We start from the raw sequence: 27292 nt of genomic DNA, 5'->3' as shown, positions 1-27292 counted from the left end.
TTCCTTGGTTTAAGTTCCAGTCAACTTGCGCATCATCGCCCTCTCGTCGCCTTTCTGACTGGCGGCGAAACGACAAAGAGCTCCACTGATAGCGAGCGTCTGATTGATCCATCGCGATTCCAAGCGAGTCGGGCTTGGAGGCTATGGCTAGATGACGCCATCGAATCGGATTCGCTGTTGCAGCCGGGGCACCCGACCCACGTGGCGCGGCAGATCGAGCAACGGACGCGTCGACACGTAGCTCTCGGCGCGCTCAACGAGGTGTCTCCTACTCGCAACGATCGAGCCCATGCTTCTTTTTCCCTGTTGGTGCGAGACAGGAAGCGAAGTAAATACAGATTCCATCGATCAAAATGACGATGAGACCGTACGGTGTGTTGGACCGAATTGGAGTTTCGTAGTTGGAGGATGGGAGCGTATCGGTAGTGGAGGGGACCAATGGCGACGAGACACACTCGATCGCCGCTTGAACGAGCAAAGCGGGGGACAAGGAGAGCGCTGCCTGCCACCGTGGAGTAATTTTTTTACCCTTTTTAATTTCCCCCCAATGCTGATTTCACTACGCCTGGTTCACCCATCTGGCTGAACTTACTCACCTCGGGCGGGCCTACTTCCTCGTGTCTTGGGCTTTTTTCTTCAATCCATCTATCCCTTTCCTTCTCTTTCACGCATAGCCCCCAAACCCTCCTCCCTCAAAACCTTCTTCTCCTCTTCCGCTTCCCGTCCTCCTTACGCAGTAACTCACTCACTCAGTACTCCACTGCGTCTAAAGAGGGCTCCGAATAGCCTGACACTACTGCCTCCTCCCTCTTTGATAGCGCAGCGCAGTTTGGAGGAGGACGACGACGATTGCGTGCGCTTTGTTGTATTTTCTCAAAGGAGATTGAGCAGATGGCGTACATGTGCGCCGACAGCGGAAATCTAATGGCGATCGCGCAGCAGGTGATTCAGCAGCAGCAGCAGCAACAACAGCAACAGCAGCGCCAACAGCAGGAGCAGCAACAGCAACAGCTTGGCGTCTCCGTCAACCCCTTCTCCACCAACCACCCGCCCTGGGCTTCGCATCACATCCACCACCAACACTTGTCGGATCACTTGCCCTTCGTCGTCCCTGAATCTGGAGCCGTGTTTGCTGATCCATTTGTCGCCGAACCCATCCCTGGATTCTCTCCTCACGGTGGCGGACGCCATCTCGACCATGGCCCCTTCCGCCTCTCCGACTTCGGATCAACCGTCGCGGCAGAGTTCGACACGGATGAGTGGATGGAAAGCCTCATCGGTGAGGCCCCCGCAGAGAACTCCGTGCTGATTAGCGACACTTGGCCTGGCGCCGCCGACGGAGCAGAAGCCCTCTTCGGGGAGGGGTTTCCCTCTTGCTCCGCTGAGATCAGCCTCCCTTCGTCACCGGGCGACCTCAACCGCGTCTTCTTCCCTGAAAACTCCAAGATCGCTCCCCTTCCTTCGGTCCAGCAACACCACCAGGCCGCTCGTGTCTCTACCCTGCTTTCGTCGGCGGCTGAAGCACCGTCCTCCGATCCCCCAGAACCAAGCAAGGTGTCTGGAACCGCCGCCGCCGCCCCCTTGCGAGATCAGCCTCCGGAGAGCAGCGCTTCCTCGCCGCCGCTCTTGACATGCCTACTCGAGTGCGCGCGGCTCGCCGATTCTGACCCTGATTTTGCTGCTAAGTCTTTGATCCGTGTCAGAGAATCTGCCTCCGAGTTTGGTGATCCGACGGAACGCGTCGCCTTTTACTTTGCGGAAGCCCTCTATGGGCGGCTCCTTGGAGCTCATTCACATCCTATTCCCATCTTCGACACTACGCCAGAGGAGTTCACTCTCTGTTACAAGGTCCTCAACGATGCGTGCCCTTACTCCAAATTTGCACACCTTACTGCAAATCAGGCGATTCTAGAAGCGACTGAGTCCGCGTCGCGGATTCACATCGTGGACTTCGGTATAGTTCAGGGCGTACAATGGGCAGCACTACTCCAGGCCCTCGCCACCCGACCCTCCGGAAAGCCCTCAAAGGTCCGTATCTCCGGCATACCCGCGCCGGCGCTTGGCGCAGCGCCCGCAGAGTCGCTCGTCGCTACCGGGAACCGCCTCCGTGACTTTGCGGCGCTACTTGATCTGGATTTCGAGTTCGATCCCATTCTCACCCCGATCTCGGAGCTCGCATCGACCACCTTCCGGGTGGACCCGGACGAGTCGCTGGCAGTCAACTTCATGCTCCAGCTCTACCACCTGATCGGCGAATCGCCCGAGCCAGTCGAGCGCGTTCTCCGGGTTGCCAAATCGCTCGCCCCCAGCGTCATGACGCTGGGCGAGTACGAGGCGAGTCTGAATCAATCCGGCTTCGCGGAGCGCTTCGCCACCGCGCTGGCCTACTACGCGGCGATGTTCGACTCGCTCGACCCGCCGATGGGGCGCGACTCGGCCGAGCGAGCCCGGGTGGAGCGGCTCCTCTTCGGTCGTCGGATCCTGGGGGCCGTGGGGCCCGGCGAGGGGAAGAACCGACGGGTGCGAATGTGGGGGAAGGATGAATGGACAGCCGTGATGGAGCGGTGCGGCTTCGAGCCCGTGGCGCTGAGCAACTACGCTGTGAGCCAAGCGAAGCTTCTCCTCTGGAACTACAACTACAGCTCCAAGTACACCCTATTGGATTGCAACCCGCCCTTCCTTTCCCTGGTGTGGGGTGACCGTCCTCTCCTCACGGTTTCCTCATGGCGTTAGGTGATGAAATTAATTGCTTCCACCTTGATAATTAAATGATAATTAGGATTTTTTTTCCTTTTTCGATGAATGTGTTATTGCTTGTTGGTTTGTTTGTCATATAAGAGCAGACTGGGAATAGCACAGATCTTGGTGGTCATTTTGGTTGTGGTTTTGGTTAGTGCTTAATGTGAAATGTAGTAGTAGTAGTAGTAGTGCTAAGTATAAAAAGATAAAAGTTAGAAACTGTCACTTGAACTGTGAGTGGTTTTTTTTTTATTTGATTTGATTTGATTGAGGCTCTTATGACCCGATTGAATTGCGTCTAGTATTTAAAGAATAAAAGGTAGAAGGATCAACATGATTATTGGCACCTTTACTGCTAGATGATTACATGCATCAGATTTTTGCCAATTTGGTTACTGCTAGATGATTACTGCTGGATGATTACATGCATTAGATTTTTGCCAATTTGGTTAGTTGGGCAGGGGATGAGCTAGAACTGGAGTGGTATTATTCTAAGCAAGAAATCAGGGTTCTATTTGCTTAGTTCATTGATGTACAAGTTTGATTATTTCTCATAGTGCGTGAATATAATTGGTCTTTACTCTTTACCAAAAGAAAACTGTAGTATACCAGATAAAAGAACAGCAAGCAATCTCTACGGAGGTCTTCTAAATACACAAAAACACTGCCAGCAACAATTCGAAGTGTGGCAATCTGAATGCAAATTTGGCGCACAGAGGTATGCCTAGTTGAACTCGAAAAAGTTGGAATGTTTTTTACTCGATCGATGAAGCGTGGTTATTATAACTTTTCTGTCTGTAAATTGAATAGAAATACTGATTGTTTCTCCTCCTAGTTGAACTACTAGTCTTCGATTATTGGACTTCGAATTAGAATTCTAGTTTTTCTTTTTAATTTTTTGAAACACTACTTCTGTGAGTGCAACTGTTAAGTGTTCAAGATGGCGTCGACTTGTGTGCTGTTTCTATATTCAAATAATATCATGAGCTACATTTGATAAAGCTTTACAATTGGCTGTGTGATGCGCGAGTGTGCTTTCAAAAACGTGTGGATCATGCGATTTTTATGGTTCAAACGTTGTGAATGTGTAACTTTATAAATGAAACGGAATTCGAGATGAAGCGGCTTTTTACGGCTGAGAGAAGGGAATAAGCCATCTTCAATATGACGTATGTCTGCATCAGACCAGCTGTAGCATGAGATAGCGGTCTGAGGAGATTTCTTATCATGGTTGAGAGCTGATGGAGAAGATTCTCGCATGTTTATCATGGCGGAGACCTGACCGATAGGAAGCATTGTTCCTCTTCTTGAAGAATTTAAATGGGACAAAAATTAAAAAGATAATATATTTAAAATATAAAATAGAGCATTGATATATTTTTTTTTTACTATTTTTTTTATAAAAACTGTAATAATTATAAAGTAAAAATATTAAATAATTTTTCTTAAAAAAATATTTAAAATACTCATATTCATTGGTGACATTTATTAAATGTTTATTTATTGTAGAAAAAATAAAAAAAAATTAGAATCCATCATTCCACATGGACATCTATGAATAGACCCGACCCCGGGCCGGGTCTGGCCCGGACCCGGCCCGGGCCCGTAACCGGGTCAACGGGCTGGTTGCCCGTTGACCCGGTTCGCCGGGTCGAACCGGAACCGGCCCGGCAAGTTGCCGGGCCGGTTCCGATTCATTGGATGTAAAACCGGCGAACCGCCGGTTAACCGGCGGTTCGTAGCCGTTGGGAGGGTTTTTTAGGTATTTTTTTTCAACGGTTAGGATCATTTGACCGTTTTTTGATCAATGGCTATGATTTAGTGTCTGTTACTATCAAAACTCTATAAATAGAGAGCTTATTTCATCATTTTTCACACACATCTTCTCTACTCTTAATTTCATTTTCGTATTCTCTAATCTCTACACGCTTTCGTTTTCAATTACAATGGAAGGAGGCCGCGGAGGTGCATCATCTCGAGCTCGGAAGGGAAAGCAAATAATGAATCCGCGGGAGGAGGACCCCAACATTCAATCCACCGATGATGAGATCGAGCATCTTCCGAATCCGACACCCGACACACAAGGAAGTACCGATGCAATTACTTCTAAGGTTCGGGAACTTCCTCCTCTAAAATCTTCTATTTTTACTAAACATTTTGAGAAGGTCACTCTTCCGTCGGGAGAAATGCGTGCAAAATGTAAGCACTGCAATGCTTCCTACAAATTCCAAGCCGGCGGCGGCTATGGGTCGTTTGTTAGAGTGTATACTAAAAGCCTAGCTTTTGGTATAAACATTTATCTAGAAATAAGAATCACATTGGTCAAATGTCTACATTTATGATAAATGTAGTTGTTCAATTAATTTATATTGTAGATAACATGGTGTGTGGTGTCACACACAGAAGATCATGTTATCAGTTTCCTTATAAATTATAAACAGTAGCTCACGACTAAAATGGAAAGGGACAAACCATTGGAAGGTCGTAGTGTAATTATGTATTAGTTTATCTTGACTATATAATTACACTAGTACACTCAGAGTGTATTGAGTAGGACCATTAGAGGTCGTTTCTTTTTTACTGACTTTATAAAGAAACAAAGACCTCAGTTATTATGGAAGTGTGTGCTCTTAATCCTAATATAATAACAAGCACATATGTTTGATATTTATTTCTTTAATTTATCAATGGGTGAGATTTAGTTCGATAAATCAATAAACCCGATAAGTTGGGAAATGGTATCACTTATAGTGTGTGTTGTTGATTATAGAAGGAAACTGTGTCCTAGAGATACTAGGTTGATAATGTCCCCAAGAGGAGCTCATAAGGATTGTCATGTTAAACCCTGCAAGTGGACTTAGTCCGACATGACGATAAGGTTGAGTGGTACTACTCTTGGACTTAGATATTAATTAAATGAGTTGTCAGTAACTCACTTAATTAGTGGACATTTGATATCTTAAACACAGGGAGACTAACACACTCATAATAAGAAGGAGCCCAAAATGTAATTTGGGATTGGTGCGGTAGTTCAATAATAGTTCTCTAGTGGAATGAATTATTATTGATAAAATTAAGTTGTGTGTTCGGGGCGAACACGGGATGCTTAATTTTATCGGGAGACCAAAACCAATTCCTCCTCTCGGTCCCTATCGTAGCCTCTAGTATATAGAGATTTATACCCACCGCATACCCACCTTCTTACCCATCCAATGGGGCCGGCCAAGCTAGCTTGGAACCCAAGCTAGGGCCGGCCAAGACCAAGTGGATGAGTTAAGTTGGTGGCCGGCCAGAGCTTGGGTCCCAAGCTTAGGTGGCCGACCACTAGAATATTAAAAAGGATTTTTATTAAAATTATTTCTCATGTGGATATCATGTTTTAAAAAGAGAGTTTAAAAATTAAAAATTTCCTTTTATAGCTTTCTACAAAAGATTAAGAGAAGAGATTAATCTCTTTCCTTATTTGTAGTTTAAAAGGATGGTTTTAATTTTTGGTAAAAACTTTCCTTATTTGTAAATCATCTATATGTTTAAAAGAGAGTTTAAAATTTGAAATCTTTCCTTATTTGTTGATTAAAGGAGGATTTTAAATTTTAAGAAAACTTTCCTTTTTAAACATATTCATGATTTAAAAGAAAGTTTAAAAATTAAATATTCTCTTTTATAAGTATCTACAAAGAGATTAAGAAAAGATTTGATATCTTTCCTTATTTGTAGATTAAAAGAGATATTAATTTTTAGAGATAACTTTCTTTTTATTCACATGTTTAAAAGAAAGATTTTAATTTATTAAATTTCCTTTTTATAAACCAATCATGAAGGGATAAAAATTATTGAGAAATTTTTATAAAATTCCGGAAGCAAATAAGGAAGTTTTAATTGGTGTTTAAAATTTTATTTGCTTGGAGTTTTTTTGTGGCCGGCCATTATAAAATTGAGAAAGGAAATTATTTTTAATTAAATAAATTTTCCTTTTCAATGGCAAAAGAATTAAGGAAGTTTTTATTAAAATTTCCTTATTTGCCAAGATCAAGGATTATAAAAGAGGGGGTAGAGGAGGCTTCATAGCTAACGAATCTATTCTATTTTTCTCTCCCTCTTTTCTTCTTCTTGTGGCCGGCCCTAGCCTTTCTCCTTTCTTCTCTTTTGGTGGCCGAACCATACATCTCTTGGAGCTCTTGTTGGTGGCCGGACCTAGGAAGGAGAAGAAGAAGAGGAGGAAGCCTCATCTTGAAGATCCCTTGGAGTATTGGTGGTGATCAAGTTCTTCTTCCTTGGAGGTGGTTCTTCTTGTGGCCGAACCTTGCTTGGAGAAGAAGAAGGTGCGTGGTGGTTCTCGTTTCGGAAGATCGTCGCCCACACGACGTCCGGGATAAGAAGAGGAATACGGTAGAAGATCAAGAGGTTTTTCTAAAAGGTATAACTAGTAATTTTTCTTTCCGCATCATACTAGTTATTTTTGGAAATAATACCAAATACAAGAGGCTTACGTTCTAGTGTTTCGAATATGGTTTTTCGAAGTTGTGTTCTTTTGTTTCTTTCTTTTCCTTGTGATTTGATTGTTCTCTTTGGTTAACCTAAAGTTATTTTAGGAAATTAAATATTAACTTTCTATTAAAGGTTTTGTCTAGTCGGTGGTGGTTGCTCCCATATCCAAGAAGGCCATGTGCCTCGCCACGTCAGTACTGGGAACCTTTTATGGAAATTAATATTTAATGGAATTAATAACTTAAGGTGATTTGGGTCGAACGTGTTAAGTTCCGCAGGAGATCCAAGTCAAAACCTAAAAGAACAAATAGATTAAGTTTTGGATCAAACGTGTTAAGTTCCGCAGGCGATCCAAAATTTAATTTAAAAGAACACATGGTAGCTAGGAAAAGGTTCAGACCTTTGTACAAAATTTTTGTACAGTAGAACCTCTAGGTTTTCCGAGTAGCAACCAACAATTGGTATCAGAGCTAGGGTTTTGCCTCTGTGTATTTGGTATTAGTTTAATTATGCACATGTCACAGGTTAATAGTAGGATGTGCTAACTTTGTGGATGCAGGATCCAACTATTATGGCTTATAGTTATTATGTGTGTGATTGGACCCTTGGACATGTCAAGGGCATTTTATTGTGTGTGCATGATTGTATTATAAAATACAGCAGGAGCTGTATTTAGTTTTATTAGGATTTTATTTTTGATCTAGATACATGTACATTCCTTTTATGGAATATAGAATCAAAATGTAAAATTCTATTTATGTCGCGAATCGAATCTTGCACAGCGTGGAACCTTCGAAGGACCAGAGGCACTAGGACAAGATGGATGCGACAGCTAGACCCGGTAGCGGTGGCCAAATATGGCAGTAACTTGGGATGACAACACACGGAGGATAACTAGAGATAAAAGCCATAATAGTTGAAAATTAGATTTTCTATTTATTGCTTTTATATTGTGTGTGCATGTTGGTTTACATATTTAGTAGGCTAGCATAGTTAAAATTCCTCATTTATAAATAACTAAGTGGAGAGGGTTTTTAAGTAAATCCCATGGTCTCCATTACTGGTTTGTAAGTGATGCAAACAAGCTTGCGTTGGCTCGAGTGCCTTCCTCCATAACGGATGAGCTTGTTTGTGGATCACTAGAACAGACTTCCATTTTGGATGACTATAGGAAGTTAATTAAGAGCGTGTGATCTTCCCCAACGGAAGGGCATAATCTTATTAATGGACTTAGTGTCAAGTAATGGTATACACTTAGACACATCTAATAGTATCCTCCCCATCGGAGTCACTGCTATTATTTGTGTGACCAAATGAAACCAACTATTAATTTGTCATAAAACTAGGTTGACAAGATAATAAAATTAAAGGGTTAAAACCCCTCTTACAAATGATTGATTTTGTATACGTCCACACTAACGTGGCATACAAAATTAACGGTGTTTGAGATAATTTTATTTGTCATAAAGATACGTTGACAAGATAGTTAATGGGTTAAAACCCCTCTTACAAATGATTGATTTTGTATACGTCCACACTAACGTGGCATGCAAAATTCACGGTGTTTGAGGTGTTGGTAAATTTAAATAATATTGTTTGAGGAATCAATGTTATTTTAAATTCAAAGAGTTTTGACCAAATATTTGATCAAAGACAGATCAACTATTAATTTTATTCGTCATAAAGTAAAGTTGACGAGATAATAAAATTAATGAATAAAATCTCCTCTTCGATTTTGTATACACAAAATTCATGGAGATTTTAAGGAGTTGATCTTGACCAAATATTTTTGTGATTCTTAGGATGTTTGTCAATCCCTAGTAGTCATACTATAGAAAAAGACTTAGTAGTCCCAATTGTAATGATTGGAAATAGGACTTGGACATTAAGGTAGACTGTCTTCTTAGAACAAAGAACAATTTAGGTGTATTTAATTCATTAGTTGAAACATGTCTAGTGGTGTTATCTACCAGAACCTGGAGTGTAGATACAAGATGCCATTAATCATGTCTGCAATTCATTGCAGGGTTCCAGGAAACCCGACAACTAAATGAAAGGTAAATCACCGTCCACATGGGCACTACTGTAAAAGTGGTAACTGTTGCAGTGGGAGATGTTTATCCTTTGATAAGAATAAAATATGGATTTTAAGTAATTGTCTTTACGTACCAAGTTTAGAAAGAACCTGACTTCAGTTTCTAAACTATTATAGATATTGTGTCTATTTTGATAACAAAGTTGTTATCAAGAAAAATAGGGAAGTTATCTATTCTGGTATGGTAGTTGACAATTTATAATCCAATAACTCCCACGATGCAACAAATGGAAATTAGTAACACATCTTCTAATTTTAAGAGAAAGTAACCTTCGGAAATGAACCAATTATATCTTTGACATCTAAAAGCTAGGTTATACTTGAGTAGGATTCATTGGTAGCTGATGAACTTTTGGGTTCATTAGTAGTGGAAATCTTTCCAACCTGCGAGTCTTACTTGGAAGGAAAATAACCAAGGAGCTTTTAAGTCTAAGGAGTATGGAACCAAAGATATATAGGAATTGGTTCATTCTGATTTGTGTGATCCTATGAGCATCCAGGCAAGAGGTTGTTTCAAATATTTTATCTATTTTATAGATAACTATTTGAGATACGGATATATTTACTTGATGTGCCGCAAGTCTAAGTGCTTTGATTAGTTCAAAGAGTACGAGGCTGATGTGGAGAAACGACAAAGTAAAAATATCAATACACTACGGTAAGATCGTAGTGGCAAGTACCTCTTGGGAGAATTTAGGAGTCATTTATCAGAAGTAGGGATTCAATCCCAACTAACTACAGCTGGTACACTCCAACAGAATGGTGTAGTAGAAAGAAGGTAAAGGACTCTTATGGAATAATTAGATAGATGATGAGTTATTCAGAAAATTACCAAATTTGTTTTAAGGATAAACTCTGAAAACGAAAGTGAACATAGTACCTTCCAAGATAGAACTCTCTACTCATATAGAATTGCTGAATAGGTGAAAACCTATTTTGAAGCATATTCGGATTCGGGTAATCCAGCACATATGAGAGACAATGATAAGTTGGATAGGAGTCCACTTGTTTGTAAGTTATCCTAGATAAACAAAAGTAGGTTTATAGTCTTAAAAATCAGAAAGTCATTGTTAGCAATAATGACTGATTTTTAGAAAAGGACTATATAATGAACCACGTGCTCATAAGAAAATTTGTTCTTAAGGAAATAATAGAAGACATGTCTAATCTAGTACCAACTGTACAAGATGAGATACCACAAGGAAACTGCAACACGTATCACAAATGATACACAATTGCAGAAAGTGTCTTGTCGTAGTGGGAGGGTTGATAAGCAACCTAAAAGGATTCATGTTTTGGGAGAGTTTTTTGACTTGATCCCTGGAGGACATGAACCTGATCTCCGGACATATGACGAAGCACTCCAAGATAAAAATGCAACATCTTGGCAAAGAGTAATGAATAACAGAATTAGAATATATGTATTCTAATAAAATCTGGAAGCTTGTAGAAACACCAAATGGTGTAAAAGCCTTTGGGTGTAAAAAGGTCTATAATAGGAAAAGAGGAATAGACAGGAAGGTGGAAACTTTCAAAAGCAAGGCTTGAAAAAGGAAACTTTTCACTGGTAGCCATGTTTAAGTCTATCCAGATTCTTTTATCTATTTGGCAAGTGGATGTCAAGACAGCATTCCTTAATGGAAGTCTTAAAGATAGCATCCACATAAAGCAAACCAGAAGGGTTCATTACAAAGGGCTAAGAGCATCTTGTGTGAAAGCTCAATCAGTCTAAGGCAAAGCTTCAAGGTCTTGGAACATCCGGTTTAATCAAGTAATCCAGACCCTTGGATTTATTGAGTAAACGGATAAGTCTTGTATACAAATGGTGTGATGGAAACGTGGTGGTGATTCTTGTACTATACGTAGATAACAATTTGGTAGTTGGAAACAATATCAAAATGTTGTCGAAGTAAGGGTATGGTTGTCCAAATAATTCAATATAAAGGACTTGGGAGAATATATATATTTTTGTGATCAAAGTAATAAGGGATCGCAAGAAAAATATATAGATATATCCCAAGTTTAATACATCGAAAAAATCCTTGCTCGTTTTTAGCATGCAAGACTCCTAGAAAGGTTTCTTACCTTTTAAGCATGAAGTGTCTTTATCTAAAGGGATGTCTTCGATGACATCAAAGGAGATTGAGGACATGTAGGCGGCAGTTAGACAACCTAATGTATGCTATGCACGAGATCAGAAATCTATTTTGCCAAGGGCATAGTTAGTAGATATCAAAGTAACCCTAGACAAGGACATTGGACTGCAATAAAGCATATAAGTACCTTAGAGGCACTAGAGATTATATGCTAGTTTACAAGGCAGTTATTTTGGTCCCTATGGGTTGCATGGATTTTGACTTCCAATCGGACAGGGACAATATTAAGTCAACCTCGGGGTTTTGTGTTTACTTTAGGAGGTAAAGTCATAACTATGGAAGAGTGATAGGCATAGGTGTTTATCTGGACTCCACCATAGAAGCTTAGTATATGGCAAGCCTCTAAGGTAGCCATAAAAGCTGAATGACTCAATAACCTCAAGATAGATTTAGATATGATTTCTGGTTTGTCCAAAGATTATTACAATTTGTTGTAATAATGTTGGTGCAGTAGCAAACTCGAAGAAACCATAAGTCTATTAAGACAAGTAAACACAATAGAGCGCAAGTACCACCCAATACAAGAAATTGTATAAACGAGGAGAAGTTGTTGCCGCCTAGATTGCATCAGGTGATGACCTATAGATCCTTTCACTAAGGTCCTTAAGGCAAGAGCTTTTGATGGGCATGTTGAAGGGTTGGGAATCAGATGTATGGCAGCTGATATGGCAACTTAGTCTTTTAGTATAAGTGGGAGATTGTTAGAGTGTATACTAAAAGCCTAGCTTTTGGTATAAACATTTATCTAGAAATAAGAATCACATTGGTCAAATGTCTACATTTATGATAAATGTAGTTGTTCAATTAATTTATATTGTAGATAACATGGTGTGTGGTGTCACACACAGAAGATCATGTTATCAGTTTCCTTATAAATTATAAACAGTAGCTCACGACTAAAATGGAAAGGAACAAACCATTGGAAGGTCGTAGTGTAATTATGTATTAGTTTATCTTAACTATATAATTACACTAGTACACTCAGAGTGTATTGAGTAGGACCATTAGAGGTCGTTTCTTTTATACTGACTTTATAAAGAAACAAAGACCTCAGTTATTATGGAAGTGTGTGCTCTTAATCCTAATATAATAACAAGCACATATGTTTGATATTTATTTCTTTAATTTATCAATGGGTGAGATTTAGTTCGATAAATCAATAAACCCGATAAGTTGGGAAATGGTATCACTTATAGTGTGTGTTGTTGATTATAGAAGGAAACTGTGTCCTAGAGATACTAGGTTGATAATGTCCCCAAGAGGAGCTCATAAGGATTGTCATGTTAAACCCTGCAGGTGGACTTAGTCCGACATGACGATAAGGTTGAGTGGTACTACTCTTGGACTTAGATATTAATTAAATGAGTTGTCAGTAACTCACTTAATTAGTGGACATTTGATATCTTAAACACAGGGAGACTAACACACTCATAATAAGAAGGAGCCCAAAATGTAATTTGGGATTGGTGCGTAGTTCAATAATAGTTCTCTAGTGGAATGAATTATTATTGATAAAATTAGTTGTGTGTTCTGGGCGAACACGGGATGCTTAATTTTATCGGAGACCAAAACCAATTCCTCCTCTCGGTCCCTATCGTAGCCTCTAGTATATAGAGATTTATACCCACCGCATACCCACCTTCTTACCCATCCAATGGGGCCGGCCAAGCTAGCTTGGAACCCAAGCTAGGGCCGGCCAAGACCAAGTGGATGAGTTAAGTTGGTGGCCGGCCAAAGCTTGGGTCCCAAGCTTAGGTGGCCGGCCACTAGAATATTAAAAAGGATTTTTATTAAAATTATTTCTTATGTGGATATCATGTTTTTAAAAGAGAGTTTAAAAATTAAAAATTTCCTTTTATAGCTTTCTACAAAAGATTAAGAGAAGAGATTAATCTCTTTCCTTATTTGTAGTTTAAAAGGATGGTTTTAATTTTTAGTAAAAACTTTCCTTATTTGTAAATCATCTATATGTTTAAAAGAGAGTTTAAAATTTGAAATCTTTCCTTATTTGTTGATTAAAGGAGGATTTTAAATTTTAAGAAAACTTTCCTTTTTAACATATTCATGATTTAAAAGAAAGTTTAAAAATTAAATATTCTCTTTATAAGTATCTACAAGAGATTAAGAAAAGATTTGATATCTTTCCTTATTTGTAGATTAAAAGAGATTTTAATTTTTAGAGATAACTTTCTTTTTATCCACATGTTTAAAAGAAAGATTTTAATTTATTAAATTTCCTTTTTATAAACCAATCATGAAGGGATAAAAATTATTGAGAAATTTTTATAAAATTCCGGAAGCAAATAAGGAAGTTTTAATTGGTGTTTAAAATTTTATTTGCTTGGAGTTTTTTTGTGGCCGGCCATTATAAAATTGAGAAAGGAAATTATTTTTAATTAAATAAATTTTCTTTTTCAATGGCAAAAGAATTAAGGAAGTTTTTATTAAAATTTGCTTATTTGCCAAGACCAAGGATTATAAAAGAGGGGGTTAAGGTGCCTTGAAGAGAGACAATATTTTATTTTTCTCTCCCTCTTTTCTTCTTCTTGTGGCCGGCCCTAGCCTTTCTCCTTTCTTCTCTTTTGGTGGCCGAACCATACATCTCTTGGAGCTCTTGTTGGTGGCCGGACCTAGGAAGGAGAAGAAGAAGAGGAGGAAGCCTCATCTTGAAGATCCTTTGGAGCATTGGTGGTGATCAAGTTCTTCTTCCTTGGAGGTGGTTCTTCTTGTGGCCGAACCTTGCTTGGAGAAGAAGAAGGTGCGTGGTGGTTCTCGTCTTGGAAGATCGTCGCCCACACGACGTCCGGGATAAGAAGAGGAATACGGTAGAAGATCAAGAGGTTTTTCTACAAGGTATAACTAGTAATTTCTATTTCCGCATCATGCTAGTTATTTATGGAAATAATACCAAATACAAGAGGCTTACGTTCTAGTGTTTCGAATATGGTTTTTCGAAGTTGTGTTCTTTTGTTTCTTTCTTTTCCTTGTGATTTGATTGTTCTCTTTGGTTAACCTAAAGTTATTTTAGGAAATTAAATATTAACTTTCTATTAAAGGTTTTGTCTAGTCGGTGGTGGTTGCTCCCATATCCAAGAAGGCCATGTGCCTCGCCACGTCAGTACTGGGAACCTTTTATGGAAATTAATATTTAATGGAATTAATAACTTAAGGAGACTTGGGTCGAACGTGTTAAGTTCCGCAGGAGATCCAAGTCAAAACCTAAAAGAACAAATAGATTAAGTTTTGGATCAAACGTGTTAAGTTCCGCAGGCGATCCAAAATTTAATTTAAAAGAACACATGGTAGCTAGGAAAAGGTTCAGACCTTTGTACAAAATTTTTGTACAGTGGAACCTATAGGTTTTCCGAGTAGCAACCAACAGTTGAAACGACATGTAGAAACGAAGCACCCGACGGAATATGGACTCGACCGTTCTCAAACACAATTATCAAGATTTTCTTCAACTAGCGGTAGTACCGATTCCGGTTTATTTTTATATTCGGATAATAAATTAAGAGAATCATTAGCTAAATTTGTTTCCGTAGAACATCTTTCTTTTAGTTTTGGATCTAAATGCACATTTGAAGATTTTTGTAAAGAATCTCTTAATCCATGTGCTAAACGTGTTCCTAGGACTACACTTACTCGTACAATTAAAAAATTAGTAAAACAAGGAAAAAAGAATTTAATTGATGAATTTAGTAAATTAGATAATAAAGTTTCTTTATGTTCCGATATTTGGAGTGATCATTGGCAAACACATTCGTATATGGGTGTGACTTGCCATTGGATCGATAACTCTTGGAATCTCCAAAAAAGATTATTAGCTTATAGAGTTTTTGATGAATCACATAATGCTCATAATATCGCACAATTATTATGTTTAATTTTAGAAGAATATGGTTTAACTCATAAAATATTTTCAATATCATTAGATAATGCTAGTTCTAATACCGCTTGTATAGATGATCTAAAATTTGTTTGTCAACCTATTATTGGAGGTTTATTTTTTCATATTCGTTGTGTATGCCATGTTTTAAATTTATGTGTTCAAGATGGTTTAAAAATTTTAGAAAGTTATATTAAACCAATTAGAATTGCAATTTCTTATTTATGGTCTCATCCATCTATAATGAAACAATGGGGTAGGTTTTGTAAAATTAATGGAATGAGACCTAAAAAATTTCCACGTGACACGTTGGAATTCAACATACCAATTATTACAAGATTCATTTCAATATAAAGAATTATTATGTTCATTTTTTGCACAAAACACTAATGCTAATATATATTTATTTTCACAACAATGGAATATTTGTAGTAGTATTTGTGAAATTTTAAAAGTATTTAATGATGCAACCGAACAACTTTCCGGTGTTTATTATCCCACTGCTCAATTAGTTTTAGAAAATTTTTCTAATATAGTATTAGTTTTAAATGAACATATTAATAATGAATCTTTATCTCCTTTCATCTTAGCTATGAAAACTAAATGGGAAAAATATTTTTATTTAATTCCTGAAATTTAGTTAATTGCATTTTCTTTAGATCCTAGATTTAAATTAGAAGTTTTACAAGAAATGTTAACTTTATATTATGACGCTTTAATTCCAATTAAAGATTCTTCTTCCCCTGATCCAGTTAATATTATATATAATGTTAGAATTTATTTATATGATATTTATAATCAATATTATGCAAAATATGGAACACAAATTAATATTTCTGAAATACAACAAACTACTAGTAGTAATTTAAAACTTACAAAAACACAACTCTTATTAAAAGAACGGACAAAACGTCCACGAGGATCCTCAAGTTCACACAGGAACTTGAGAATTATTTTACGACTTCTTTTGATTTTAATGAAGCAGATAGTGAAAATTTCGATATCTTAAAGTGGTGGTCACAGAAGGCTCAAAGCTTTCCCGTCCTCTCTGTGATCGCCAAAAAAATTTTAGCTTGTCCAGTGTCAACTGTTGCTGTGGAGAAGACGTTCAGTGCCGACGGCAACATATTAGATGAACGACGATCAACTTTGTCTCCTGACTCATTGGAAGCCCAAGCATTACTGGACGATTGGACCAGAGCGGAGAAAAGAATCCAAGGAATGCAACTTTCAGATGACGAAGTTGAAGATTTTGATACTGAAGGAACAAATACGACAGGAACAGGAAATGGAAGTGAATGAAAATGTAAAAGGATAAAAATGTAAAAGAACTACGTGGGCTTTGATTCCCCTAAAGGGATACGTAGGCAACTTAAATAAGTGCAAGCCCTTTTTTTAATAAATTTTAATTTCTAATTTTTAATGTTTAATGTTTAATTTTTAATTTTTAATTTTTATTAACATATTAATCTTGAACCGTGACGAACCGTGACGAACCGTGAACCGAACCGTGAACCGGCGGTTCTGAACCGTGAACCGTAACCGTCTTGGGCGGTTAAGGTTAAGGGTCGACCTGCCTGGAACCGTCGAACCGACGATTCCGAACCGTCGAACCGTCGGTTCCGAACCGTGGTCAGGTCTATCTATGAAGAGGTAAATCACAATTTTTTTTACTTTATCAATATTCACCTCCTTGTTTATTATAGTAATATTTATCTTACGGTAGCCTCGAGATTATTAAAACTTTTTATTAATGTCATTGTCAAATATATAATTAATTTTAATCTATTTGAATTATTTGACTGTCAATTATTTGATTAATCTTAACCTATTACACTCATTTAAAATAATTTATGCCAAATATATTGTTTGAAGATGAAATTTAATAAAAATTTGATCAATTTGACTAGGGGTTAATTGTGAAGAGACACTACTACTACAATAATTCTCATCTCATTTTCTCAATTTCCACCTACTCTTATTGTTAAATTTTTATATTGTCTTTTGTTTTAAGGTCTTCAATATTTTACAAATCTTTTACTCATTTCATTTATTATCTTTTTGTAAAAAAGTTTCTCCATCTCTAGAACACTTGGAGAAGAAAGCTAGTGATTTTTGGGGATCGATTGTGATGTAGAAATTGAGAGTTTCGAATCGTATAAATTCTGGAGTCTTCTCTAAATTGCTTTTATTTGTTTGCTGCATTTATAGTTCTATTGTACTTATAATTTGATAATTTGAAATTGTTTTTTTGTGGCACATTTGTCATGCATGATCTCTCACCAAATGTACTCTAGAATGCGACTGGAGTCTAACCATGTTTCCAAAGTGAGTAAATGGTTCGAAATAATCATGTTGCAGTTTCGTCCAAAACTATCAAATGATCATTTTTTATTTAAAATTTGAATATATAGATGTGCACTTTACGAGACCATTGTAACCTAACCGTAGTGACAAATGGCTCAAATATGACCATGTAATAACTGATCATTTAGTCACAAACTGTTATATCTAACCATTCGATCAAAACTTATATATATTTATATAGTAGTTTAGACTGATTTTAGGGAGTTTTGATTATTTTAAAAGTATGATTGGATTTATATATTTAAATTTTTAAATAAAAATAATTATTTAAATCAAAATTATTATATAATCATTTTTAAATATAGTAGTTCTTGACAAAAATAGTATATGACTAAATTTTTAATTTAATTTAATTTTTGTAAAATTCATGTTTAATATATATTTTTAAAGTTTATAATTTATGTATTAGTTTTTAAAAAATTATGAAAAATTTTATATTACTTTGCTCTCCATTATTATTTCGGCAATTTACCAAAAGATGTACGTATGCTTTTGAATTTACCAAAAGGCGCATACTACTTTATTATTTATCAAAGGACATACCATTTTATAGTCCTCTTCCCATTCTACTCTCATGACAAATTTGACTATTTTTCTTTTTATTTTTTCTATCATTTCTCTCTCTTTTATCTTTCCTTCTATATATGCAATGTCTATTCTCTTTCCTCTCTTCTTTTTTCTCTATTTTGCATGCTGATTCTTTTAAAAATTTTAACACTCTCGCAAAGCCAAAATATATAATGGATAGTATATTTGAACTTTTTGCAACCCCAGAAATCCATAGGAACTGAAATGAGTGCAATTGAAGCTCTCTAGGTCCATAAGTAGATTTTGACCAAAACTCACTAATATACCTAGAGAGTTCCGATTGTACCCATTTCAGTTCCTGTGGATTTCTGGTGTTGCAAGGAGTTCAAATATACTATCCATTGTTTATTTCGACTTCTCAAGGGTGTTAAAATATAATAATAAAAAATTATAAAAAAAATTTCACGTTGGCCCTGATATGGAATCATATCAAGCCCAATGTGGGCCTGATATAGAATTATATCAGGCCCAACATGAGCCTGATATCGACATTTTAACACCACTGTGAAGCTAAAATAAATAATGGATAGCATATTTAAATTTCTTCCGATCCTAGAAATCCACAAAAATTGATATAGAAGCAATCAGAGCTCTCTAAGTCCATTAGTGGATTTTGTCTAAAAATCACCGATAGACCTAGAGATCTCATATTGGATCCATTTCAGTTCAAGTGGATTTCTGGAGTTGCAAGGAGTTTAAATATGCTACCCATTGTTTATTTTGGCTTTTTTGGGTGTGTTAAACTGTAATAAGAAGGAAGAATCGCCAAAAATCTCCACATTGGGCCTTATATGGGTCAAAATCCACTGATTGATCTAGAGAGCTCCAATTACACCCATTTTAGTTTTTGTGAATTTCTGGGGTTGCAAAGAGTTCAAATATGCTATCTATTATTTATTTTAACTTCGCAGAGGTGTTAAAATATAATAAAAAAAAATCATCAAAAATTTTCACATTGGGCCTGATATGATTTCAGGCCCACATTGGACCTGATATGATGTCATATCAGGCCCAACATGGAGAATTTTGATGATTCTTTCTTATTATATTTTAACACCCTCGAGAAGTCAAACTAAATAATGGATAACATATTTAAACTTCTTGCAACCCCAGAAATCCACAGGAACTAAAATTGGTGCAATCGGAACTCTCTAGGTCTATTAGTGAATTTAGGTCAAAATCCATTAATGGACCTAGAGAGCTCTGATTACACCCATTTTAGTTCTTGTACCTTTTTGTGGCTGCAAGGAGTTTAAATTCTTGATATTGAAATATAATAAGAAAGAATCATCAAAATTCTCCATATTGGGCCTGATATGATTGCATATCAGGCCCAACGTGGAGAATTTTGATAATTCATTCTTATTATATTTTTAACATCATTGAGAAGTGAAAATAAATAATGGATAGCATATTTGAACTTCTTGTAACCCCAGAAATCAATAGGAACTGAAATGGGTGTAATCGGAGCTTTCTAGATCTATTAGTGAGTTTTGGTCAAAATTTAATGATGGACCTAGAGTGCTCCGATTATACTCATTTCAGTTTCTGTGGAATTATGGGATTGCAAAAAGTTCAAATATCTTATCCATTTTTTATTTTGGCTTCTCTACGATGTTAAAATATTTTTAGAAGAATCGATATGAAAAGAAAGGAAAGACAAAAGAGAAGATGAAAGATAATAGATGTTGCATGCATAGGAGGAAAGAGAAAAGATAGAGAATAAAAAAAGTAGTCAAATTTATCAGGATGGTAGAATGAAAAAAGTAGTGTAAAAAAGTGCGCCCTTTGGTAAATAATAAAGTAGCATGCGCCTATTAAAAAATTCAAAAACTTACATACACCTTTTGGTAAATTGTTGTTATTATTTTATATATATTCTTATATATTTTTAAAATTTTATAAGTTATGTAATAGTTTTAACCATATTTACTATTTTATTAAGAATCTTGACCCTTTATTAATTAATTTTGGTGAAGTCTAAAATAAAATTATGTTAATGGCCTTTTTTCTTTTAATGTTAAAAATAAAATTAAAGATTATTAGTAACTTTCTCTAGTTATTTTTTTTATATAAAAAAAAATGAAAGTCATTTTTTGTAGTCCTATATTTTAGGATTGACAACACCATTGACAACACCAGTAGAAAAATTTCTATAAATATCTTACATCTACAATTATATATTTCTTGGCTTTTTTAACTAAGATGAAGTGTATTATTTATTTTTATTAATTTAATATCTAATATTAAAAATTAAATTAATTTTTATGAGGAAGAGTTGCAACGAGTATAAAATGATAATTTGATAAAAAAATATAAAATAAGATGGGTTTTCGATGGGCTAAGTAAAAAATTGTTTCTTTAATAATTTTGAAATGCAAATTATATCCGATTAAAACTGGATAGATATGACTGTGTTACGAAATTAAAATGAAATTGACTTTGATTTTAATATTTCATATTTCTCTTTCTCCAATAGAAACAAAAGATTAGAATCTCAACTTCAATGCACTAAAGAAATTTTTTTATCTAGTGGGACGATAAGTTTATATAGATGGAAAATTTTTATAAGATTAGATTAATTATCTTCAAAATTAATTAATTTGATGAGTTAGATATTTAGATTATAAAAAAAAATTTTATTTTATATTATTTAATTTTGCAGGATCATTTTGTCCTTATCGTAAAGGTAATTAAAAAGAATTATTGAATAGATTGTTAATTTTACCCAGAGTTCATATAAATGTAAATTTTATTGATAACACCTATTCATTTGCTATTGCAGCGACAGTTGGAGCAAAGTAGGGCACCAGTCGAGCTTGACAGTGCCCTGATGAGGGAACTGGTCAACATAGCGCATCGATGGCTTGAGCGGGCAAGGGCCACGAGCGCATTACGCTTATTGTGCATGCATTAACAACCGTCGAATGTGGTTGCATTCGTTGGTGGACCGACGTTACATTAGAGCCGTGACTGTGCGCTGCTGGTGGTGGTCGACCACTTGACCAATGGGCTCGGAGTGTTTCATGAAAAAAAAATATATATATAATTTGTTTCCTGAATACAACTGGATATATATCTGGCGATTCTTTAGCATTGAGGGTTTTAGGAAGTAGCAATTTTTTCCTCTATTGATTCGGATCATTGTATCACGATGCTAGGATAGAGACTCCTGTTTCTCAGTCTTGTATTGCCAGATCTGTGATGAGACACCAGGTCGGAATGACTTTATAAAATGCATGGTTAAAGCTCTCATACAAAGATTGTGTTGTCAGAAATGATGAACCCAAACTTTATGGGTTAAATACACTAACTCGAAATACACAGTTTGAAATGTTACGACAACAATTTTGCTCGTGGATATTGCAACCGTGGTTCTTTTTTCCATTAATCAATTTAGAAATTTAAATTTATTGTCAAATAGAAGTTTTTCTTATATATTGGTATCTTGTTTCAACTCATTTAGTTTTTCCTTACTGATCATTATGCAGTTGACAAGGAATTTGTGGAGACCTCTACCTGGATCGCATTAGGAACCTTGCTCATGACAACTGTAATGATCTTCAAGGCTTCCTTGTCTTCGGTGCTGTTGGTGGAGGAACAGGATCAGGTCTTGGCTCCCTTCTTCTTGAGCGTCCTGATGACTATGGCAAGAAGCCGAAGCTTGGTTTCACTGTGTATCCATCAACACAGATATATCGAACGCCCAACCAACACAAACCTCAATCACCCGGTGTCTCAAGTACGGAATTTCTCAATCATGTATCAATCTAATTCTTAAGTTGTGAATGGTCCGATGGAGTTCTCATGTTGTGCAGGTGATTTCACCTTGGATTACTTCCTCGAGATTTGACGTTGAATCTCTAAATGTAGATCTCACTGAGTTCCAGACCGATCTTGTTCCTTATCCAAGACTGCGCTACCTGATTTCTTCCAATGCCCCTGTCATCTCTGCTGAGAAGGCATACCATGAGCAACTAGCTCCCTGTTGTTGAAATTATTGAAATACAAAACAGGATTATTATTGATAATTGGCTTAGGTTAATAAGTTTGATGCGGCCAGTAAGACGACCCTCAAAGTTGACTTCAATGTCAAGAAAGTGGGTTGATGTGGTGGTCAAATTTAAGAAGAGGTTAACTCTCGGGATGTATCGATGTCATGCTGAAATAAGTCTAGTGATACCGCCAAGTGCTCTGACCGATCGGACCAAAGGGCGGATCGGACACGCTAGGTATATCGTTCAGTTGGACCAAATTCTATATTCAAATATAGCCATCGAGTGTAAAATGAACCCCCGACATAAAATCCGACCGAACATATTGTTCTAGCAGATACCAAATCCCCAACAAAAACCCAGTTGACTTAAAGGCCGATCGGACTTATGAGGTTCAACTCTCCACTTCTCCAAATGCAAGGCTCTTAACTTACATCCGTCTAACCCGGAAGCCAGTTAAACCTCTAGGGTTCAACTTTCCACTTATGGGCATGATCCTCAGCTTACATCCGCAAGGCCCCAGCATCGGTCCGATATTTAGGGTCCATTTTCCCACATGAGTGTGGCACCTAGTCTACAGTCGGCTGGTCCAGAGCCAGTCAGACTCTCTTTTGAAGACAACATTGTGAGAGAATTATAGCATGTAAGGAAATACGTCATTACTCTGATATATGAATGCAATAAAGCCTTCCTCCGCCTATAGGAAGACTGTTATACATACTCCATCACACATCATAACACCAGACATTTTTTGCTGCCTCATTAATATGGAAGTTATGAAAGGTGGTATAAAAAGGGGGTCTTCTCCGTTAGCCACGTACGCGCATGAATGTATATACATCCACACACTCATGCATTTACACAGTTATTCTATTATTCATCATCTTCTCCATTTCGCTCGGCTACTATTCTGACATGAGCATCGGAGTGTCTGTGACAGGGACCCCTTCCCTGGTTCTCACTCTAACATTCCCCTTAGCTCTGTCTGTGGTGTGCATAGGTTTGTAGCTCTTAGCTCCAGGATCGCTTAGCGCCATCTTCTTCCAGCTCAAGGTCTTCTCCTAGTTAACATATAATCTACCTTGATGCCACCCATAGCCAGCGTGTCATCACTCTCGCTTTCAGACAAGATCAAATTTGGAGTTGTTTGTGGGAACTTCACCTGAATGTAAAACACGGAGATGGATGAGACTAGACGATTCGCTACAGTTACCCTATCACAAGAGGATTTAGAGTTGCTAATAGCTGCTCAGGTATAGAAGTTAGTGTAGCAATAACAACAAGCAACATCTAAGGGTATTTTACCAAATGACACGGCTGCATCGATAGCAGGCCCTTATATCGAATGAGGAACCCGAGTAGAAGGCCCAACTAGGTTTCGACTAGTTCCTCCTCCACCAACGGTTGGCTTCATGGAAGCACCTACACAGATGATCAGTCTTCCACACATGCCATTATCTCTGATAACATATCACCGAGCCATGTTTCATACGCCTTTTGAGGGTACGGGTCAAGTAGAGAGGCCCCATGTGAAGGATGGAAAAGAAACGATAGAGGGGGTGGTGAATATCATTAGTTTAAAAATCTTTTTCTTTTATGAAAGTAAGTAGTGGAATAAAATAGTAAAAGCAATTCAATTGACTTATTTAGTTACTTGATTCGGAGCCTATGTCAACTTCTACTACAAGACCCGTGATCCTTGATCGCACCATTAGGTAATTTTCTAATAGCCTTCTTTCTAAAAACTTAAGAGAAGAAGTTGTTAGAGTGCATACTAAAAGTCTAGCTTTTTGTAAATATTTATTTTGAAATAAAAAATAACATTGGTCAAATGTCTATATTTATATGCTAAGTATAGTTGTTCAATTAATTTATATTGAAGATAACATGGTGTGTGGTGTCAGACACAGAAGATCATGTTATCAGTTTCTTATAAATTATAAATAGTATCTCACGACTAAGATGGATAGGAACAAACCATTAGAATAGTCGTAGTGTAATTTGATATTAGTTTATCTTGACTATAAAATTACACTAGTACACTCTGAGTATATTGAGCAGGACCATTTAAGGTAGTTTCTTTTTATACTGACTACAGAAAAGAACAAGACCTTTGTTATTATGGAAGTGTGTGATCTTAATCCTGATATAATAACAAGCGCAAATATTTAGTATTTATTTATTTAATTTATCAATGGGTGAGATTTAGTTCGATAAATCAATAGGCCCGATAAGTTAGAAAATAATATTATTTATAGTGTATGTTGTTGATTATGGAATGAAACTATGTCCTAGGAATCTAGGTTGATGATGCCCCCAAGAGTAGCTCATAAGGATTGTCATGTAAACCCTACAGGTGGACTTAGTCCGACATGACGATAACGTTGAGTGGTACTACTCTTGGAACTAGATATTAATTAAGTGAGTTGTTAGTAACTCATTTAATTAGTGGACATTTGATATCTTAAACACAGGGAGATTAACACACTCACGATAAGAAGGAGCCCATATAGTAATATGGGATTGGTGCGGTAGTTCAATAATAACTCTTTAGTGGTATGAGTTATTATTGATGAACTCGAGTTGGGTGTTCGGGGCGAACACGGGAAGCTCAAGTTCATCGGGAGACCAAAACCAATTCCTCATCTCGGTCCCTGTCGTATCCTCTTATTTATAAAGTCTTATATCCACCTAATCCCAACTTCTTACCCACCTTAAGGTGGTCGGCCAAGCCTAGCTTGGAGCCCAAGCTAGGGCCAACCAAACCAAGGAGAGATGAGTTCAAGTGGTGGCCGGCCCTAGCTTGGAGCCCGAGTAGGTGGCCGACCACAATAAAAATAAAAGGGATTTTAATTTTAAAATCTTTCCTTATGTGGAAGCCATGATTTAAAAGAGAGTTTTAAAATTAAATTTTTTCTTTTATAGTTTCTACAAAGGATTAAGAGAAATGTTTGATATCTTTCCTTATTTATAGTTAAAAGGAAGATTTTAATTTTGGAGAAAACTTTCCATTTTGTAATCATCCACATGTTTTAAAAGAGAGATTTTAATTTATAAAAGTATTCTTTTATAACCAACCATGAAGGGAATTTTAAAAGAGAAATTTTTATTTTAAAAATTTCCAAAAACAAATTAGGAAGTTTTAATTTTGTGTTTAAAACTTTCCTTATTTGGAGGACTTGTAGAGGTCATCCATAAGATGGATTAAGAGGAAATTTTAATTAAATTTTCCTTATTAGCCATAGGCAAGGAAAATAAGGAAGTTTTAATTATGTTGAAAACTTTCCTTATTTGCTAAGACCAAGGAATATAAAAGAGAGGGTAGAGGTGCCTCACCTCACAACACATCTATTATTCCTCTCCTCCCTTCCTTGGTGGTGGCCGACCCTCATCCTTCCTCTCCTCCCTTCCTTGGTGGTGGCCGACCCTCATCCTTCCTCTCCTCCTTTTCTTCTTCTTTAGTGTCCAGTGGCATCAACTCTTGGGGAGATTGTTGGTGGCCGGATTTAGCTTAGAGAAGAAGTAGAGAAAGGAGGCTTGGTTTCTTAGCATCCCTTGGAGCTTGGTTGGTGGCCGAAGTTCTTCATCTCAAGGAGATTGTTGGTGGCCGAAACTTGCAAGGAGAAGGAGGCTTGGGTGGATTCTCGTCTCTGTAGATCGTCGCCCACACGACGTCCGAGATAAGAAGAGGAATACGATAAAAGATCGTGAGGTCTATAAGCTACAAAAGGTATAACTAGTTATTAGTTTCCGCATCATAACTAGTTTATTCTTTTGTTTAGATCTTGAAATACCAAACACAAGAGGCTAATGATTCTAGGCTATTGAATTTATGTTTCGATTTTGTGTTTCTTTTTTTTTCGATCTTGTGATTTAATTGTTCTTAATGGTTAAACCTAGGGTTACTATAAGGAGATTAAATATTGAATTTCGTTGAAAGGCTTTGTCTAGGAAGTGGTGGATGATCCCATCCCAAGAAGGCCTAGTGCCTCGCCATGTTTAACCTGGAAGCCGATCTCTGAAATAAATATTTAATCAAATTTGTAACATAGGTGGATTTGGATTAATAATGTTAAGCATCGTTTGCGATCCAAGTCTAAACCTCTAAGAACAGATAAGTTGAATTTGGAATCAATAATGTTAAGTTCTGTTTGTGATTCCAAATTTAATTTCTAAAGAACACAATAGGTTGTTAGAAAATGTTCAGGACTTGTATAAAATTTTTGTACAAGGGAACCAGTACGATATTCCGAGTAGCAACCAACAATTGGTATCAGAGCTAGGATTTGCCTCTATGTGTTTGATTTTCAGTTTAATTATGCACATGTCATACATAATTTAGGCAGGATAATAGTGGGATATGCTAACTCTATTATTGCAGGCTCCAACTATTATGGCTTATTGTGATTGTGTGTGATTGGACCCTCGGACATGTCAAGGGCATTTTATATGTGCGCATGATTGTATGTATTAAATACAGCAGGCGATGTATTAGTTTTAGGATTTTATATTTTTGTTTCGATCTAGATTACATGTACATTCCCTTGTGGAATATAGGATCGATAAATATAAAATTCTATTTTTGTCGCGGATCGTATCCTTGCGAGACGTTGTACTATTTGAGGGCCAGAGGCGTAGCAGAATAAGAAGCAAGATAGATGCGACGACTTGACCCGATTGCGGTGGCTAAATATGACAGCAGCTAGGGTTGACAACACACAGAGGACAGTGATGGAAGAAGACATAATAGTTAGAAAATTAATTTCCATATTTATTGCTTTTATTTACTGTGATGTGTGCATGTGATATGTGCTTGCATGATAAAATTCCTCACCTTAAATAACTAAGTGGGAGAGGGATTTTAAATAAATTCCGCGGTCTCCATTACTGGTTTGAAAGTGATGTAAACAAACTTGTGTGTTGGCTCTGAGTGCCTTCCTCCACAACAGATGAGTTTGTTTGTGGATCACTAGTT

The 27292-nt window shown here is 37.1% G+C and overlaps 1 protein-coding gene across 1 annotated transcript; it reads left to right on the top strand.

Moving 5' to 3' along the window:
- Positions 1-407: 407 nt before the first annotated feature.
- On the top strand, positions 408-2991 carry LOC122027018 (SCARECROW-LIKE protein 7-like). The gene has a single exon (XM_042585816.1). The coding sequence runs from the start codon at positions 892-894 to the stop codon at positions 2731-2733; it is 1842 nt and encodes a 613-aa protein (XP_042441750.1). The 5' UTR covers positions 408-891; the 3' UTR covers positions 2734-2991.
- The last annotated feature ends 24301 nt before the right edge of the window (positions 2992-27292 follow it).

The sequence above is a fragment of the Zingiber officinale genome, chromosome 10A (genome assembly GCF_018446385.1).
Source record: "Zingiber officinale cultivar Zhangliang chromosome 10A, Zo_v1.1, whole genome shotgun sequence".
Classification (NCBI taxonomy): domain Eukaryota; kingdom Viridiplantae; phylum Streptophyta; class Magnoliopsida; order Zingiberales; family Zingiberaceae; genus Zingiber; species Zingiber officinale.
Note: the sequence above shows the minus strand (reverse complement) of the source record. Positions and strands in the feature narration are given on the sequence as shown.